A 21,191-nucleotide genomic window follows, 5' to 3' on the forward strand; every position below is an offset into this window, starting at 1 on the left:
GCCTTAAAGATTATCAACTAACCGAATCCCTATCTAGTGTGAGCTGACACTTTTTCTCGTTTTCAGAAACCACCCTCGATTTCAAAGGGATATCTGAACCCCAACCATTTCGCACCCCGCCCCAATCATTTAGTTTTGGGGCTCCTTTTTGTCCTGGGCGTGTAAATAAAAATCACTTGATGCGATTTTTATGATGTGCGTTAAATGATTAAACCACTTGAACTGGTTTCAAATTGTCAAAAAGGAAGACTTAGGGGTTGGGTTACGAAAGGGTCTTTATCCTTTTGTTTTCTTAGCCCCATTTTGGAAGTTCATGCGGGTGGGGTTTTCGCTTGGGTGTGATTAGACGGGGACTATCTATCGTGTCCGGAAACTTTCGGCGCGTGTAAGTTAATTAAATGTGTAAACATGTCAAAGGGATCAAGTTTTCCAGCCCACTATCTTCCACCACCCATCTAGGTGATGGCCGAGATGGTGTTGATTTTGGATCACGCCCTTTTGATTGGCTTTGATTTTTTAGCCCTCAAATAAAAGCTATTCCGCTAATTGGCTGCTGAAAAGTTTTGGGGGTGGTTTTCCATCAGTTTTCCGGGGGTCGCATGCAAATTTTTCATTTTAAAGTTTATTTCCTCAGCAGCCATTGATTTGTGTTTCCATTTTGACTTGCAGAGGGTGGAAAAGTCGTCGCTCCCTTCTTTGGATTTACTTTAAAGGTGAATCATATTATATATCTTTTATGAACTGGTGATAATAATGATTTTGATGATTACACAGGATCCTGGTAAGCTCATTTTTTTTAATCCCAACTGTGAGAAATTGGTATTTAAAGTACCAATCTTAACCATAAATTTTACCCACATAAAAGAATACAGGGTACTAACTCATTCGATTTGAGCAGCTCCCATTTTAGTTATTTATTCTATTTTTGCTACTTTTATATTTTTTAGCTGTTTGCTCGACTGTCTTGGGGCATTGTCGTTTTCGTCCTCGTTCTCGTTCTCGTCCTCATTCCCATTTCTTTCTTGAGCAAATATTGAATTTGCGCTTTTTTCCCGAGCTATTTGCAGGAGCCAGTGGCCCACACTTTTGAAACTTTTTATTTCGGGGTTTTTTCCTTTGTTTCGCCTGTTTGCTTAATTTCTGTATGCGATTTTCTTCATCTGCTTTTTGCTCATTTCATATTTTCATTGTAATTCAATTGTGTTTTCCCCCGCCGCTGCTGTTGTTTTCGGCCAAATGTTTGCACAAGTCTTATGTTCTCCATTCGGGCGAAAAGGGCGCAAAGGGGTGTGTCCTGTCCTCGTATGTCCTTGTTACATTTCTTTTTGCTAGACGAATTGAAATTCAAAGCACCAAATTGTAAGCCAGTCACGCAGAAATTTAACATATGTTCGCCATATAATTTGCGAGCACTTTTCATTTCGCCAAACTCAGCTGAAATTACCAATGTCTGCTATATCTTGGATCTCAAGTATCTAGCAGATTGAAAAGTAACAAAGAAAACTAAAAAATGTCCAATAAATCAAAGGTTGGAAGATGTCAAGTTTATTAGTGTTTAGTCTATAAGTGTATTTAGGGATATAAGAGTAATCTGACCATAAATTTATATAACTTCTATAAATATAATTTCAAGAAATTAATAATTTATTTCCATTTAAAATAAGATTTCAAGTGTTTATTTAATCGTCCAACCATTAAACAGCGCAGTTCAAAGAAATTCTTTCATCTAGTTCATGCCACTCAAGGGGGCAACACCGAAGTGAGCATCAAGAATAGAAATGCTGGAGCGAAAGCATAAAGGAAACTTAATTTTCGTTAGTCCTGCCAAGTGGCGAGTGATTAATGATGGCAGGACCACGACAATATTATGAAAACGCATTCGAAAATTTCATTAAATTGTTATAAATGAATCGGGCGAAATGAGAACGAAACATATTCCGGCTAGGAAATTCAATTTGCAAATGCAGCAAATGATTGCCAAAATGTCCGTCGAACAACCGGAAAGGAAATCGATCAAACGAAACCCGAATGAAATCTCGACCGGACGATCTGCAACCACCGGGAATCAGGGAATCCCCTGAATAATAGCCCACGGGGCTTATCAACCCACTTGGACCTGCTCAGGCTTAGGGCACTTTGAATATGACCAATGCAATTGAAGTTTCCGTTGATGTTCCCCCATTTCAAACCGAAATTGCTCAAAGCCATTTTGCGTTCGTGGCCATTCTTTACATTTTGGCCATGTGGAATGGACGCACGTCGTCTGCACTGGACTGATAACATTCAAAGAGTCCCAAGCCCCCGAGCTTCCCGAGATTCGAGTGCTCGCCAATTAAGTGTGAGTGCTGGAATCGATGGGCTTTTCCTTTGGCCTCCGTTTGATGTGTGCACGAGCTCGAATGTGGGGGCGAATGGCCTGCAAATTAAATAGGGTAAGCATTCTGGTCGAGATTTCACTTCTGGCCAGATTAAAAATTTATTCGCAGCTCTGGTCAGCTGCAGGCAAGTTAGTCGTCAAGTTTTAAATAAATATCGCTGAGGCATAAGAGTTGCCTGAATGCGAAATAATTTATTAAAACATTGGACACTTTATTAGAATTGAATTTGGATTAACCCTATAAAATCAATATGTTTGAGAATCAATATATGAGAATCACGATATTTCGAGATACTTTAAAGCTTTCTAAAAATGCATAGAAAATATTACTAAATAATATTTGGCCAGCTTAAAAGTGCTAAGCACATGTGTCCTTGCCACTCCTTTCCACAATCATTTACCTAATTTATTGGCACACTTCCATTAAGATATCTCCATCAAGGGCTGAGGACTGAGGACTTGACTCGCCTAAGCGATTTCCAAAGGATACAACTGGGACAACATAAAATACTTCCACTGCCCACATCGGATGCCCAGAACAGCAAACAACAGGAGCTGTAAGCCAGAACAAGACCAAAATCAACCACCGAGGCCAGGAGCATATGACATAACTATGTGTGAATTGATGGCATGAACCCTTTGCCAACTTCCCCAACTCTATCATTTTTTAGAGATTCGTGCCCTAAACGAATCAGAATCCGGCAAACTTTTGGCAGCAGGGGCAGTCCGGGCTGAGGGATCGGGGTTGGGGGTTGATAAAAAAGGATTTACACGCTTGCCTCGATATACAAATAAGGGTTCTGTCTGGGCTGCCATATTGACTGTCGCCGGGCCCAAAAAGATGAAGTGATTTCTTATCCAGCAAATCCACACTCGACAACCAACTGAACATAAAAAAGGGGTTGCTGGTGTGGGTCCTTCGCATCCTTCGCATCCTTTTGCTGATCTGGCCCGCGTTTGCCAGGAAGTTTATTAAAAAATGGTCTTGTTTGCCTTTGTCGCGTGGCTGGCAAACGCTTTTGGAGCGGGCCAAGGAAATCAGTTAACTAAATACCTCGTTCAATATTTATTTAGGCGGTGCCTAATGAGATTCGAGTGCGTTTTCATACGGCACACGCTGTCCAAATCCTAAAGCGCTGGCTAATTGAATAATAAGCTGGGGTGTTTCAAAAACATACATGGTATCTACATGGTAAATATGTGTGGTAGATTAAATTTAACTTAATTTTTAAGGACTTTTTTAAATATAGTTGATAGAAATTTAATGCAACTAAATACTTTTTAGTAACAAGTTTAGATTAGACGATGCTAATTCTCAATATCAGTATAGACTTTATATCTCAAAGTTTCATCATAGTTTTCACCCAACAATAAAAGACAGTATGTTTTTATAAATTATTTTATCGGAATAATTTTATTGAAATTTTTGAAATGTTACGATCTAAGTGTGTTCAAGATCAATTTACAATTGGACATCGTACAACAACATCGGTACACCGTACATACACATCTAAGTCAATACACATTAAATACAACTAGGGGATTGATTTGTGGCATAGTGGATATGGGGCACAACAGATACACGTATGGCATTTGGGGAATAGCTAGAACTAGGAACTCTATATGCATACAGATACGAATAGGTGTAGTGTAGTGTAGTGGAGCTATATGTACTCATAAATTCGTAATGGATTTTCTGATACGACTGGCTATCACCTAGTTTACTAAATACATCCATGGCATTCATTGTTTGCATTTGATATGGAGAGAGTGGCTTGTGGAATGTTGTGGAAGAATTTGGAGTATAAGCTGACTATGTACAACATTGGATGGATGGATTTCCACGGTGATCCCGCATCTCCTATTCCCCGGAACTGATGGAGCTGCCGCAGAAGGAGCCCGATCCGGCCTCCATTTGCATGTGGGACATGTTCAGAGCCTGCGGTGGATACCCAAAGGCATGACTGCTCAGTGGAGTGCCCGTGGGACTGTCCAGATCCAGCGAGGGATTGATGCGCTTCTCCTTCTGGCGGCGATTGCAGAACCACACCCGGATCACCTCCTTGTCCATGTTCAAGCGCTCGGACAGCTGGCTGATCTCCTCCGACGTGGGCTTGCAGTTCATCAGGAAGGCCTTCTCCAGCGTGGTCCGCACCGTGGTCTCGATGGAGGTGCGCTTCTTTCGCCTGCGCCCCAGAATGCTTTCCGGTGTGCTGCTCAGGGTGCTGGTCATCGTGTTGATGTTGAAGACTCCGCCGCCCGACTTGGCCACTGTGCTGTCCGCATCCTCCAACCATTTCTGGAGCAGCGGCTTTAGCTTGCACATGTTCTTGAAGCTCAGATTAAGGGCTTCGAAGCGGGAAATGGTGGTTTGCGAGAAGTCATTGCCATACAGTTTGCCCATGGCCAGACCCACATCACCCTGGGTGAAGCCCAGTTTGATTCTCCGCTGCTTGAAGGTCTTGGCGAACTGCTCCAGCTCCTCCAGATCGGTGGTCTCCTCCGGCGACTGCTCCAGTTTGGCCATGGCGGATGCCACAGTTAGTCCACTCGTGGGCTTCGGAGTGCTCTGCTGCAGCTGCGGATGCTGTTGCTGTTGCATGCTGGGCGTATTTGGAGTCATCACGGCACTGCTCAGACCCAGCGAATTGGCGGTCATCGAGTTTGGCGGAGTTCGCTGCTGGGACTTGCTGTGCCTGGGCACGGGACTTAGGGAGGGACTTCTCAGAGGTGATTTGGCCAAGGGGGTGGAGTAACTGGGCAGAGGATCCTCCCTTTGCTGCTGCTTCATCTGCTGCAGGGCCTGAAACTGCGCCAGCGCCTGCAGGGAGTTCTGCAGCAGGAACTGCGTGGCCAGGTTGGGATTGGGAAAGGCCTCCGGCGCCAGTTGGCGCACCATTTCGATGTAGCTGTGCAGCTGCAGTTGCAGGGCCTGATGCATTTCCTCCGGCGCAAATCCCACGGCCTGTGGTGGATTGGCACTGGCTGCCTTTTCCTCCTCCCGCTCCTCCTTCAACTGGTCTTCCGCCAATCTCTTTGGTGGCGGAGCCAAGTCCAGGACCTCGTTTTCCAGCTCAGAATCCAGCTCCCTGGCCTGGCGCTTGCTGCTCAGATTCTGGGGCATCTCGCAGTTCTCGCCCAGCTCCAGTTCCTCCTCCTCGAAGCTCTTGCCACAGTCTGTAAGTAAGGAAAAAGGATATTTTTATAGTAGATGATTGTGGGTAGTTTGCTTTTCAATTTTCCAACTCAATGAAGTTCAAGTAGCCGGACTGGTCAACGCACGCGTGGCATAATTTGATTTTAACTAAAAGACTCGGCAAGTTTTTCAATATTTCTGCAGCTATTTTAAAGGGTATCTTAAGGGTATTATGAATTTGAAAGGAGGTTTAGATAGGAAAAAACCATATAGAAATAAAAGGTCTAGCTGACTAAACTAATTAATTGTATTTCTAATATAAATAAGAGTTTTTGGGGGAATAATATATCCTATATCTCACTAGTCCCTTTTAAGGCCTTTTCTATTCACGCACAAAGTGTATTCATTCACCGACTTTCAGTAAACATTTTCTCTTCGGCCTTTTTAAGTCAAATTTTATTCAATCTTCCAATCGAATGCCCATCCTTTCCCAGCTATCCTGTCCAATGTCTGCGTCCTGCGGTTGGCTACGATAGACGCTCAAGCGGAAGGGTTCCCTTTGTGGCCTCCACTCCCCCATTAACCACCGACATACCCCAACATCCTTGTTGAAAACCCAACCATGCATAATAATTGAAAAATAGCCATACATCAGAGGCCACGGCGGAGTCAAACAGGATGCTTGCTCCTTTGTCTCCGATAAATGCGCAGTAGAGCAGCGAAAGGAGCTCAGATTTCATAATTTCTTAATAGAAAATTATTGATTTTGATGGGAAAATATAATAATGAGTATTCAACTTCCGACTGGAGAAATATGATCAAACCCTTTCGAGTATAAAAGCTTTTCCTTCATGTATATAGCGCAACCAACTTCCCCGCTTTCGATCCACCATTAAAAATCAACTTTCCAACATTTGTCTGAGATGTAAAAAATGTTAAACCGATTTGAAAATAAAGAGAATTGATAGTTTTAAGCGGATTCAACCCCATGTTAAACTCGATTCAGCGGATTAGGAAATGTTTCAAAAATTATATTTATTCAATGCGGGCGTTTGAACTTTGCAAAATAAATTGCATGTGGGCAGCTGTTTTTATGACTCCCTTTATGTAGAACGGCGAAAGTTGAATACGCCGTAATAAAATTAGCCATTGAAAATCTATTGGAACCAGTCAGAAAGGAAACTCATCCAAGGGTTAGGCATAGTCCAAAATTTGTCACCCTTTTTGGTAGGATTTTTCAACCCTCCGACGGCAGCGCAGTTGCGAATTTAAAATTCGTTACAATTTCGAATGCACGAGTTGCGGATTAGAACCGAATGCATCTTGCCCATTGGGTGGAGATTTGAACCAGCTAGGAAAAAGGGTTCCAAGTTGCATTGTTTGGCTTTGGAAAAAAATGAAAAGAAAGGAGGAAAGTCAAGAAGCCTCGCGAGCAAGTTCAAATCAAGACGAAGAAACACTGTTGTGATCCTTTGTAAGTGGAATGCGCCTGCAGCGAGCGATCCACGAGCATCGAAACTAGATTTTTTCGAAACCCAAAACCAGGTGATACCGCTTTGTCTGTCTCCGTGGCAGATGTGTTATCCTGCTGATGAGGACTAGATGGTGAATGCAAGTTCCTCGTCCAGCCACAATGGCAATGTGTGAATGTTTCCACTGACAAATGAAGTGTTGCCTCTATTGGAAAACTCCAAATTCTGGGTACTCCTTTTGCATGCAGTTTTTAGGGGTTGATTTTCCCTCTATGCCGTTCCATAAAAGGGAATGTAAAGTGCGTTTCGATTTATCGGAAAGATACAGCCAAAAATTTGGAAAGTGCACTAAAAGATGGGCGAAGGGTGATTGAGGGCCAGACTCTGGCAATCCAATTATCCTTGCATATCTCAAGCTGTTTATCTATGAGTAAAAACCACTTTCGGAAATAGAATAGGATTTCTTGAATAGTCTTTAAATATTATATTTTAACATTTGTAGCTAGAAGTAAAATCTCTCCTAATAAGTGGTACCCTTTAAATCGATTTCCTAAGTTCCCCATTATTTAAATTAAATTCATAACCACCTACATTTTGCACTTTCATTGACTACTTAACCCTTCATCAAGAACTCGTCACGCCCACGGACTCTTTTAAACTTGTTTGCATGCCACAAAAACGCCCTTGAAACGCCCTCCAAACAAAGTTTTTTTTTAGAAGTACGAATAAATAAAGAGCACCCAATCAGAGCTGCTGATTGTAATATCCTTTTCGCGCTTCCTCTCACGAAATACCCCTCAATTAACTTCACGCAACCGAAATCCTTTCAATTTGAATAACCGGAACGAGGGGAGATCGTTCAACAAGTGGCACTTTAAAAAATGAGGTGGCAAGGGTAACCCTTCGCCTAGGGTTACCCCCTCAATCGACTTCACACCTCGACGCTATTCAAATGATATGTTAAACAGGGTTGAGCCGGATCAACAGTTTGCCTTTTTTGTGTGCGATGCTAATGTTACGGCACTTGAGTTTTTTAGCGGTTAAGCAACCCTTTATTTGAAAAAAAAAGGGTTCCCCCTTTCCCGATTATTTTGACAACATTTGAATATGCATAATGGATGGAGGAGGGGTGTGAGAGGGTCTAGGGGCACCCTTGGCCCGATTGACTCAACTAATTTGTGTAAACCAATAAAAATGCAAGTTTAATTGCCAACTACTATCGGATGGCATTGGCAACCCTGTTAATGCGCCGCATTTATTCAAATGGGGTGGATTTCCATGCATGTTTTTGCATAGATTAGTTGCACTTCGTTAGGGGTTGTTGGCCTTGCATTCGGGGCACTTACATAATTGCCCTGCCCATCATTTAAATGCGCCAATGCAGAAATTTACATTTTGACAAATTGTTATTTCTGTTTGTTTGCGAACAGAAGAGGGTCGTGTTAGGGTCACCGGGGGAGTTGGAGGTGGGGGTGGAGGTCAAAAGAGCATATAGGGGTCTCACAAGGATGATCTCTGGTTTAAGCTTGTTGCCATGCGGGGGTTGTTTTCTCGGGGGAGTTTTTGGTGGGAGTGGAGAGCAGATTTTGGGTGGCATTCCATGGAAATGGATGAAAAGCAGTTAAGGTTTGAATAATTTATACAAAGGCACATAATGAATGCATGTTTATACCAATTATTTTCAGTGTTGGGTGCGAAAACTACTCAAATGTTTAATAAATAAATCCTACGATTTTTAGAAAAACTAGTCATGAAAATAAAATAAAGATAAAAGGAAAATACAGAAAATTTGCTACTAAGATAAGCTCCTACAAATTGTTAATATTTGTGGTTAATTAAGTTTTTAGGATATTTTTCGAGTTTAAGTAAAGTAAGTAATTTTTGAACCAAGAAGCTAAACATGTAGCATTCGATCTCCTAGAGCTGTCGGATTTCTTTCTTCAAACCCAAAGGCTTCTGGCCCATCCTGGGTCACACTTCAGTCACGTGCTGGTTGCCCAACAGCACCTATAAATATTAGAGGTGCCCTAACCTAATGCCTCATTACCTATAACAGAACCAGGAACTTGTGAAGGAACAAGGACGTCAGTCCTTGGCCGCACTTCTGAGTTACTACCTAGGCCAAACCCTGAAATAGAGCCCAATGTGGATAGGGGATGCGGAAAAGGGGATGCGTGGCTTATTGCATATTGCAAAAAGAGGAAAACTGAAAACTATAAAAATTGTCTGTCGTGTGAGTAATCAATTTAGCCACAAAGTAGCCACGTTCCGCGAGTCGGGGAGCAGGATAAAAAGGACATGACGTCTGAATGCTGGCCAAGGATTAGCCATATTATATGCACATTTATTTACCTGATAGCGAACGCAGTGGCGAGGGCGGTGTGGGTGAGTTCGACATGTGCCGCATAACTGCAAAGAGAAAAAAAATATGTTTTTAATTTTTAATAATGTCTAACAGCAGAAAACTCAAATGCAAATGACACGTACGCGTCATCGCAGAACAGATATGGACAGGACAAACACTGCTTAAACAAGAAGTGGGGATGGTGACTTGGTGTCAGGGTGTTTTCGTTTCATGTCTGGCTCGTAAAATGTCCATTAGGAGTTCGGACATAACACATTTCTTATGGCGTATATAACATGCAAAAATGTTTCCAGCTCTCAGCTGAGTGCTCGGCGGTGTAAAGTTTTTAAGAGTCAATTTCCGAGTGCAAATGGTTGGCATTATGCTGAAAGTAGTTTTCACGCAATTTTTTATAGGCTAAGAAAAGTGCACTGCACGTAATGCCAAGGTATCGAAATGTATCTTAAATGGTTATACCAATAGTTACGTTTTTGATTTAAGTGAATTCCTCGCATTCAAAGCCCCTTTAAAAGACAGGGCACCAAATCCTCAGCATCTTCTAGCCATTTCCCACCGTCCTTTCTCATCCTCCCTCAGCTCTTTTTTTGTGCCATTTGGTTTTTTGTTTTGCAAAGTAGATATTAAATTTATAGCTCCCTCGGGGCGTAAGCAAAGTAGTAGCCTGGTCCAAAAAGGACAACGGGCAGCAGGGAAAAAGTAACATATTTTTACGACAATATATTGTGTGAGGACGCTCTGACTTGGGGAATCCTTGTGCATAATGTCCTGTGCAAAACAATATAAATATACAGATTACCAGTGGCCATTGGCCATTGGAATGGCGTTGTCCTTGTGGTTGGGTATTGGTTTGGCCCGATGGGATTGGGGTCGGCTTAGTTGGAGGCGGTGGTTGACCTCACACCTCACTTGTTGGTTGTTGGCTGGATAACAAGTGGCATTAGTCAAAGGATCTTTGGGATTTTGGCTGTGCACATGATCTGCATGCTGGAATTGCTCTTCCTTTTTGTATCCACACACCTTCGGCTTAAATGTAATTACAGAAAATTTGCCTTTTGTGGCTAATTTGGTTTCTTTCCTTTGTTCCATGAAAATTTCCATAGGCTGGCAAATAGTTTTCGCCCTAAAAAACTAAGGAAATTCCAGGAATGAGAAGAAAAAACAGCGTTTCCTTTCTCCTTTGTCTTCATGCAAAATACCCTCATGGAAGAAAGACAACGTCTGGGGCACAGGTAAAAAGGACACTGCCAGGATGCAAATGCAAACACAAGAAATCTAAAAACTACGATCACACGCTCGCACAGTGGGATGCTCAAGGACAGCAGCTGCCCAAAAAAGGACACCGTCAGCAGCAGGACATCGCATCAAATCTATTGCAAAACGCCATGAAATCGTTCATCTGATAGGGAAATTGTGTGTGCCTCTTCTATATGCTATTCCATCTGATCTGGACCTGGGATAATGTGTGGGCGTGTAATGATAATCGGTGTCCTTTGTGTGTCCTGGACTGGACTCGTTCCTAGTCCCCTTCTGACCAAATTTATTGCTTGAGAAAGTGAAAAGTTTTGGTAACAGGTACGGGGTACTATAAATCTTGGTTTTCCTTTGGTATGTTGGCTGACTTCTTGTCTATATTTTATTTCAAAGTCAGCTTTAAAAGATTTTTACATTTTAAATATTCAAATCCTGTTTTGTTGGTTGTTCTAAAGTTATCTAACTTTGGTATAATTTTGTAATAAATATTCAAATCATATTCACTGAGATGCTGAACAAACTTCAAAATATTTTTTCAAAATCCGTTTGTATTTGACAGCTCTATTGAAAAGCTTCCATGGCTGGTTGTGGGGTGGCAACCCTGAAAAACTCACATGTGTGTGCCGCTGCTGTTGCATTTTCCTGATGGCAAACTTTAGTTGGCGTGCTTTCCACATTCGCCGATTGCTGTGCTGCTTGTGTGTTTGTGTTACTGGTTGTGTTCGCATCCCAGAGATGCTGTTGTTGTTGCTGTAGCACCATCATTTTCGCAGTTTTGTGTTTAACAAATGTTCATAAAATTTAAATAATCCGTTGGTCACTTAAACATTCACAACTGAGGCAATCTACGATTTTCTAATTTCCCGATCTGCTCTGTTCGATTTCGATAGTTGAGCACGAGTTAGGAAACCGGACCGTCTAGCTTCAACTTCTTCGCTCGAATGCAACTTAGAAACTGAATTGAGGAATCGTATTTTGCTGCATTCTCTGCTATGTGCATGCCACCTCTCGCTCGCACTCGCTGCCCTCTCTCTCACTCTCTCTTCTGGTGGCTAGTGGCTAGTGTCTGTGCCTGTGTGTGTGATATGCTTTATGATTTGCAGCCGTATAGTTTTCCTCACTTCCTCTCCGCTCTCTCGCTCATTTCCCCAGCTATCAACCCCTGCACCGTTAGCCGACTTTCAGTGTGTGCGTGTGGGTTTGTGTGGTGTGGTGTGGTGTGGAACGTATCCTTTGTCGCTGTGCATTCTGATCAGAATATGCTGGGACTTCATTGTGTTGGCCCTCTCCTGCAGTTTCACATTTTCCTGCATTTCCACATTTTCCTGCATTAGCATAGGCCACAAGTTGACTTCTCCTGCGAAATGGGTGTGGCCTATGTATTATGCATTCTCCGACTTTCTGCGCAGTATGCAGCATTTCTTTGCATATCCCGATTTGCCCCCAGTTGCAAGTAAATCATAATTAAGTGGGGGGTTTATGTGCTCCTGGGAAGGTGTCGTCTGGCTTCTATATACCATTGGGGCTTATGGTTATGTATTGTTCGGACTGAAGGGATAGTTTTTTGGAGAAACCTCGGGAGCTCAGCTTGTTAAGATTCACTTGCTACCTTCAGACTTTACATTGAATGCATCACTCTAACTCTGATAATAATAATGGTACTTACGGTATGGTATATATTTAAATAAACAAGTTAAATTATATAATATTTTGGGAGGTTAAATATTAGGGCTCTTTATTATTTAATCTTTTCCTTTTCATATACATAAAACATATTTGTTACTTTAAAGAAAGAGTCCAGCTCCAAATTGACAGTGCCAGTTAAAATCCCTAGCTTTTCACCACCTTTTATTGTTATTCTATGAAACTCAATCCAGCATTTCCCGAATCCTGCACTACTGCAGTCCTGCCATACAGTCCGCCCATTAAGTTGAGCATTTGGTGTGATTATATAAACACAAAGCTCATTCATATAAACATCACCGCAGCCATTGAACCGAGACTTGCTCGAGTAATTACAACAAGTGTTGTTGCGCTCTCTCGCTTTCTCCCCTGCTTTCGCCCCTTTTCCCTTTTCCACCTCTCACCCATTCGATTTTCCTGCTTTTTTGCGAAGGAAAAGCGGGAGAAAAGGACCTTTGCAGCCCTGGCGACAGCGCATACACTTTATGATTATGACTGTGACTGCACTTGCCCTGGCTTTCTTTCTCTTTTCGCCAAAGTTCGTGGGAGTTGCAGGAGAAAATACTGTCTTGAGGGAAATTCATTCCCAGTCCCCTCCTCTTCCCCTTCCCCTGACCTGGGCCATTTCCCGTTTCGTCTGAAGCATTTTAATTAAAACTGCAAAATTAATGTTTCTGCCTTCAGGACTCGATTTCCTCTTGTCTCCTCTTGGAAAAAACGAAAACAATTAAAGAATGTTGAAAGCAGCAATAAAAGCAAGCGAAATATAAACGAGCATTTATGAATATAAATCTTCTAATTATTTTTAAATATTATTTTTTTATAACATTTAATAGATTCATAATTTATTGCTGAAAAAGTTTAATAAACGTTTAAAAAGCTTTTTAATAGGCCACTTAAACTGATGTTGCTTTAATATGAGTAATAATTATTGTGGAATTTTACTAACATAAGTATTTTACCCACAAATAACTATTCCACTATAACTATTTCCGCATTACTGCACATTAAAGTGCCAAAATGATTTAAGGAAGCAAGGAAAAATTCAGGAAAATCAATAGCAATCGTTCGATTCTCCCCCAAACTAATTTCAATAGTTATCCTTTTTGGTCCTGGCGTTGCTGCTGCTGCTGCTGATTAAACTTGTCACAGGGAGACAAAAGATAAACAGTTCCTCACTTTGGATAGTTTTCCCTGTGCGTTATTTTGCCTAGTTCTTGGGCGGTGTCTAGGCAATTTGATTATTTGCCAGGAGCAGACGGCACAGACGGCACAGACAGCCAGGACATCACTGGACACAACAGACAGGACCAACAAAAAGAACGGGGGGACCAACAGCCAAATACGCACACATGTGCATAGCAACATGGAGGTTTTTGGGCATTGAAATTAATCAAGAAAATAAACGCTTCGCAGCATCGCCGGCAAATCGAAAGGAAAAGGGAGTTTTGCCTGGTTGTGGAAGCCTCACACACTTTGCATGACGATAACAGACGGGACAAGGACAAGGACATCGCCAGGATTGCCGGTGGAGGAGGAAAGTGGAAAGTGGTTGTGGGAGCAGCACTAACCCGGAACCAAACAAAGTCGGGTGGTTGTGAAAACTACGACATTTCCCTGTCGCTTCTTGTTGTTGCAACGCATTAAAATGACATACCAATTTGCGTTAAGCAAATAAGACGAGACTAGCATTCCGTCCTCAAGTTGATTGTACATTTCGGATAGGGAAATTGGGGGGGAGATGAAGTTGAGGCTGGGGCAGTGGTTACAGTTGGGGCTCACATCTTTCGTCCTTTTGTGTGGCTTCTGCAGCGGCTTATGGGCATTAGTTGGCGTGTTAGTGGAAGAACTAAAGCGTAGTTCATTCTATGCTGATTTATGCGTAAAATATTCATATCAGCAGCGCAATTTAAGCTACAGTTTGATGTGTGAAGATGAATTTATTTAAAATATCAATTTTTCCAATTTTAAGAAGAAGCCAAGTCCTGAAATCTTGGCATCAACATTTTGTGCCCAAAAGTAACGGTTTTCTTGAAAAACATATTATTTTCCTTATCCGAAATGGGTTAAAAGCAGGCACATAAATCAATAGTTCTTTGCCCAAAAAATTGTGAGAAAATTTTGCGAAAATTCCGTTAGATATCCCGTACTTAATCAGAGTCCTGGCACCCAAAAAAAAGTAAAAAAGGAACCGCAATTTTGCCGTGCCTTTTTCTCACCCTCCCCGAAGACACAGAAATCGCACAAAAAATCACCCAAAAAATTGGCCTTTGTTCAATTTGAATTTCTTTCAATTTCGAGCTGTTTTTACCTTAAAAAATTACGCATTATTGGGGTACATTCACCCTTAGGTAGCCCGAAGCCAAGGGGTTGCAACCCCTCGTGAGTTTACCTTAGAGCTAAGCCGTGGAAGATCTCGGGTAATCCTCGACAGTGATCCTCAATTTTTACCCTTGAGTCTCTGCTCTGCAGTTTTCTTCGGTTTTCAGTCCCAAAAAAACGGACTGAAAAAACGGCGCGCAATTTTCTTCGGCATTGTGTGGCGAAAAAATGTGAAGAAAATGCATTATTTTCTGCTGAAATATCAGACTATGTTCTTCGGCGAAGGGTTGCAGCGCCGATTGACAGCGATTTTCTGTGGCAGATTGCCGCTGGGCAAGTCGGAATCAATAAACGTTAATAAATAATCCTGGAAGGGCAGAAGATGCGGCGCTACAAATGCGGAAGTAAAAGGACATTTAGAGGATGCTTTGTGCTCTTCCTCTATTGATTTCCGTTGCTGAGGTTTCCTCATCGATTTGCGCTCGCTTTAATCGTGTTCCTTTCTACTACTTTGGCGCGCTATTTTTGTGGGTTTTTTGTACAAGATGTACTCGGTTTTTTGGGTCAGCAGATGGAAGGAGTTGAAAAGTTTTGGAGGGAACGATTCGAGAGGGTTCCTTTTCTTCCAGCGATTGACAGCTTGGAAAACTTTCAATGGCTTTAAAAGTACAAAGGCATAAATACTTATTGTAACGATTTATCGTGCTGGTTATTGAATTAAATCCTATAAAAAAAAATATATATCTTAAGTAAATGGTTCGCTATGAATGCTATATATATTTAAAATTATTTATAATTATGTATGGACTTTTACATAACGTTTGTATTAATATGACAAGATTTACTGCAAAATGTAATACCATTTTTTTAACTTCTTTAGGCCTTAATTTATTTTTATTAATTTTTTTATAGCAGCAAATACTACTTAATATATATATATTTTTTTAAAAAACTGAATGGCAGATATAGCTAGAGCAACTGAAATAGAATAAAGCTTTCCATTTGACTCCATTTTTTGTCAGTCTAAATAGAAATCAATCTATGCAAATCGAACCCTTATGGCGATGCGCAACCATTTTAAAGTCGGTGGAAAAATGTAAATCGCATTTAAATGGAGGTGCGGTGGTGGGTGAAAAACAAAAATGGATTTATGATCTTTGCTTTACGGCTTGTAAAGCGTTTTTATTGGATTTACGGCCACCCTCGGAGTGGAGTTTGGTCCCCGAGGCGGGGCTCAATTGGCCATAAGCTGCTCAGGGTACCGGGTCGCAGTTGGTAGTGACACCAGTTTCGAGGGCAGCAGTTTTCAGAGCTTTTCACTTTGGATTTTCCCATTTGGCCCATTGTTTGTGCGGGGTGGGTGCTGTTTTCGCTTTTTGTTGTGTCCCTGTCAAAGGTTAGCTCATGCAATTGTGGTTCGGTTTTTTTTAGAATGCCGCAAGCAACCTTTTCGGGCAGCCCGACAACCACCCACCAAATGACCCCAGTCTGAACCACCCACCCAGTGGGTCGTACAAAGTGGTTTTAAATTCCATTAAATAAAGTTGTAAAGGTTGTGCTGGTGTACTTCAGAATTTTCACGCATATTTTGTTCGCACTTTTGTAAAATTTATTAATATTTTAGTGATTTTAAATGGAGTTTGTATGTTGGCAATTCCGAGGGGCACTTTCTGTACCCACTTTCTTTTCTTTCCGCTGGACTTTACTTGGGGTGGCTGACGATGTGGCAGAGGTATTGTATTAAGTTGAGAGCTTGTAATTGAGTTGAATTCGGTTTTATTTTGAACTTTCAGAGTGCTTGGGTTTGGGTTACCTTGAATTGGATTTGAAATGTGGTATGATTGTGATAGCTCCCTTTTTGAGAGTACAAAAGAAATTGTAGAAAGTTATTTACTAAAATTATAATTAAAGCCCTCACTAGCTATAAGAAATTTTGTTATTTTAATTGAGCTATACTTCATTTTTCATAATTATATGTATACTATTAATTTTAACTTTAGATAGAACTATGTAATTTTTGAGTATATTGAACACATTATCCCCATTTACCTAACTATTCCATTTCCCTTTTTCTCCCTGCTAAACAATTAATTCGAGCATAAAACTTACCTTTGTTGGCAGGACGACAATGTCGACCATTTGGTGTTTTCTGCTCGTAAATGCTGGGCTCCTTGGGCGGATCCACAACAGTCGAGAAGGACGTGGAGTTCGGGGGCAGGACCTCTCTGACTGGCGGTTGCTGATGTGATGGCAGTGGTGTAGGTCCAGCCCTTGGTGCGGCAATGTGGAGCAGCCTCGTGGCATGGCCATTGGCATCGCAAACGACGCCATGCCAATGATGGTTGTGCTTCAGCTCCAGCTCAGATGGAACATCGTGGGGTTTCCCCAGCGTTTCGTGCCTCTGCTCCTCGTCCTGTTCCTGCTCCTGAAGGACTTCCTCCTCGTCACGCAATTGCTGATGCTTGAGCTGGTGCTCCCGAATGAGGCGATCTCGTTCGTGAAAGTGCCGGACGAAGGAGTGGTCACCGGTGTGATTTTTGTGATTTTGGTTGTGCTGGTGATTTTGGTGGTGCTGGTGATTTTGGTGGTGCTGCACTGCTTTCGGCGGGGTTAACGACTTGAACGTCTCGGCTTTTTGTGGGGGATACCCGACCAAGCCCAAGCCGGGCGGCAGACTATTAATTAATGTGCCCATTGTCCTTTGCTGGTAATGATGTTGTTGCTGGAACATAATTTCGTGCAGCGGTATTAGAAAGTCTGGCAGGGATTTCTGTCTCTGTTTGACAGATGCCAGCGTCTCCATGCCAAAATACGAGACTGGCAGACATGTCTGGCCATCGCCACATGCGGAAGTCATCTGCTGGCCAACATCCTTGTTGATTTCCCCGCTTCCCGTGTTGTTGCTATTATAATTATGATATCCAATGCCGTCGGCGGGCCTTAGATACCAGGGATTTAATATTGTTTTGCCACGACAGCTTGTAGCCAGCGCTATAAATCACAGGAAAATAAGTGGAAGAGCGGAAAAAAAAGGGTTAAACAATTGCATTTTTATAGACTAAACGAAATGAAGTGAGAATTTGGCGGAAAAAAGTGCTGATAAAATGGGCTAAAAAAAGGGTAAAAAAAGGGGTTTCAATATCATTATCAACACTTGCCGGCTTTTCACCCCTCCGATGGTAAACAGCCTTATCCCAGCGCCTCCAACCCCTTTCTCAAAGCAAAGCATATTGCCAATGGAAACCGTTTATGTCACTATCAATTACTCATCATTATGGAACTTTGATACGCCTTTCCACCTCGTAACCCCCTCGATCCTGCACCCTTAGCCCATTTGGTTACGCTGCTGTTTTTGCTTTTTAGCGGGGGTTGGACGCCATACTCGCCATATCCACTTTTCAATCAGTTTTTTGTTTTTCGTTCTACGGCGCTCTTTTCATTTATGACTTTGATTGATTATGAAATCTGTACATAATTTTGATTTTATAGTTTTCGCATAAGCAGCGCAGGGAGTGAAATCCGAACATTTGTTCATCGAAGTGTGGGCGTTGTACGTCATCATTCTGAGTGACACGCCCTTCGCTGAGCTCTATTAGTTGGATTTCAGGACTGCTAATGGCGTAAAATTGAATCAAGTACATTTTAAACATTTGTTACTTTCTAAAAGTACCTTTATTTTGCAGTTGTAGGGCAATAATTTCCATTCCTACCTAATACTTATCAAGTGCTATAGTGATTTACTAGAAATGTCAATGAAATTTCTGTAATATGCTCAAATTAAATAATTAAGCATAAGCGCCGTAATTAACAAAACTTCTCTATACATTTTTCCGATGCCCCATTTGCTTTCCCGCCGACAATTGCTACTGTATGGCCTATGATCACTTCATTGTGGATCATTTAAGAGCCAGTACCAGCACGGAAAAACACAGAACACTTTATGAATGAAACTCTGACCTATGGCTAATGATGCACAAAAATAGAAAAGCACCAAAAGCCAAAAACACAATTGCCTGCGCTTCAAGTCCAACCAAGGCAACCACAAAATGTTCATTAGAGCGCCAAAAACCGTCTGAATAATGAGAGAAGTTCACGAAACACGAGTTCGAGTTAATTGTGATTGGAGGCAGTAGTCAGATCGGATCTGAGCCGATGTTATGGGTATTAATTTGATTTATGGCCGGGGGTCAGGTAGAACAAAGCCGGCAAAGCCGCAGGAAAGCCATTTCCCCATCTGTTCGCTTGCCGCTGCAAATTGAACCGGATTCTTTAGCATAACGATAGGGAAAATATTAGTTAACGCTTAACCCCTTGTCACCCCTGCGCTGCGGATCGTGTTGGCCACGCGACATCTTGAAGATGCAAAAAGGGTTGGCACACCGGAAATGGCGAAAATACATCTGATGCGAACTGTGCTGTCAGATCTAGCTGCTTTCCGGCCAAGTCAATGTAGCTAAAAATGGGATTCTATATATATAATGTTGTAATATGTTTAATACTTTTGAGCTTAAATATCTGCTTTCCAATATCGAGCCAATGTAAATTCTGTAGAATGTTCTAATTCTTTATAACAATACTTTCGCAATTAGGTATCTATATATTTTAGTTTTATTTAAACCAGATATCAATTTAACAATAAAATTTAAATTTTCAAATAATATTCTTATTAGTAATGTTGTGAGTTGGCTTTTTTGCTGAGAACATTTGTCACCACTGATTGCGAAGCGTGCCGAGGATTATGAAAATGAAATGAGGGCGGTACGGCCCAGAAAGCTGACTTTCAATAATTGGAAAGGCTTCCTGATTTCTATAAGCGATTCCTGTGTCGCTGCTGCTGTCAATGTGCCTGAATGCGCGTGCCAGTCAAGGTCCTTTTTGGAAATGCAATCTGTCGTTGGGGGAAAAACTCTCGCTGACAGATGAAGATCCAAAGGTGAAAGTTTCAATCAAATGAGGGGACGAAGAAAGGATTCCTTGCTTGCACAGTTGCCATCGGAGGAGCAGCTGCTGCTGCTGCTGCTGCTTCTTTAGCCGCACAAGCCGCAATTGTTAAAAAACTGAACATTAAATCCTTTTTTCAGGCTCAATTTGCTACTGATGCCGTGCATCCTTTGGCCCCGTGCACCCTAAGCCCGGCAAGCTGTTTCAACTAAAGCGAAGGCGCTCCAAGGATCCTCCTGCCATTCCCAACCAGTTTCCCCGCTTCTTTTTTTATTTTTTTATTTTTTTGGCATTGTTACTTTGTGCGATTATATTTACCTGCAACATGGCGATTAACGCGCATCCTGCTCACTACCTGGTCCCTCTTTATTGCTATCCTATGCGCTTTGATTTCCCATTGCGGCAATATCCTTTATCCTTTGTGCCCCTTTGTTGCATGCACCGGCTGGCAAACACATTAGAAAAAGTGAAACGCGGGGGAAAGGAAAGGGGCAGCCACGCAAAAGTGTCAGGAGCTCAATGCATTCGCAGTTGGCTTGTTCCTTCGATCCTTTAAGGATTTCCAATTACGCAATGCCTGCGAAGGAAATTCGCTGAATATCTCTGTTTTCAGTCGATCGAAATGCGTTTTTTTTAATGATTTTTCTTTGGAAGTACTTTTAATTGAGTAATCGGACCACCCAACAGCCACTTGGCTGATTGTGTGAAGTATTAAAGGTTATTAAAATTTGTGGCTAGCAGCAGATGTGATAAAAAGTGGTCATAAAGGCAGATTTTTATTGGAAATCTCTTTCATTTTTAGGCAGTAAATTGAAGAAATAAATAAATTCTTTTCTTTTGTTTAAAAATGTATACTTTCTGCATATATAAATTTGTATATAGCAGTATTTTTCAGTGTAGCATTAAAATTGAAACGTGGGAGTAAAATGCTATCAAAAAACTCCCAAATTGATTTGCCTGTATTAAATTGAAATGTAGCACTATTTTTAAACCATAATTTAGTGTGGCTTCGTTTAAATCGGTAAAATTGGTGGCTTTTTCCAAGGCCCCCTCCCCACAAATTTCTCTCCGTCTACTGACTGATGTAACGAGTCTATTCGCAGGCAAATACGTAACACATGAATATATGTATAAAAAACCCAGATGAGAGAGTTAAAAACCATTTAGAATTGTTTGCATTATAATTGCGGTGATTATTTCGGAACGGGGTCATTAACATGTGACATTCACAAACAAAAAAGAGACTGAAAAACCGAAAAACAAATAAACAAATTCGAACAGAAGAAAAACACTCTGGGATGAGATCCCCAAAGAGCGATAAAATAGTAAAATCAGCTTTCTAGAGTGATAAGAACTCTTTTGGAGAATTGCGGTTAATTGAAGAATGCCAAGATTTGTGCGGAAGATTCAGCTGCTCGAAGGTAGAACCATAAATTGTGCCACTAATGTGATTTCTGTGGTGAATCCGAGTGTGTTGTATTACCTAACCCACTGAAGCGTGTGCTCAGCCCCCTTTTAGCCCGAATGCCCCCTTTTTGGTTTTGGTTTTGGCCAGATCATGATTGTATAAATTGCCAAAGCGCGTTGCCAAAAAAGTTTAGAACTTTTCTGTCTGCTGCCGGGCGCGCAACTCCAATTTAATTA

At 41.6% G+C, this 21,191-nt stretch overlaps 1 protein-coding gene across 2 annotated transcripts in view; it reads right to left on the reverse strand.

The window, feature by feature from the left end:
• Positions 1-3,785: 3,785 nt before the first annotated feature.
• Positions 3,786-21,191, reverse strand: part of LOC120458276 (POU domain protein 2) — a 29,245-nt gene continuing 11,839 nt past the window's right edge. The window contains exons 3-5 of one of the 2 annotated variants that reach the window (XM_039645868.2): positions 16,716-17,597; positions 9,338-9,394; positions 3,786-5,554 (exon numbers count right to left, since the gene is read on the reverse strand). In XM_039645868.2, the coding sequence (XP_039501802.1) occupies positions 4,239-5,554; positions 9,338-9,394; positions 16,716-17,597 (2,255 nt within the window). In that variant the 3' untranslated portion in view covers positions 3,786-4,238. Of the gene's footprint in view, positions 5,555-9,337; positions 9,395-11,215; positions 11,516-16,715; positions 17,598-21,191 lie in introns of those variants that run through there. The other variant, XM_039645869.1, reaches the window with a different exon arrangement.

This window comes from Drosophila santomea, chromosome 2L (assembly GCF_016746245.2).
Source record: "Drosophila santomea strain STO CAGO 1482 chromosome 2L, Prin_Dsan_1.1, whole genome shotgun sequence".
Lineage (NCBI taxonomy): Eukaryota > Metazoa > Arthropoda > Insecta > Diptera > Drosophilidae > Drosophila > Drosophila santomea.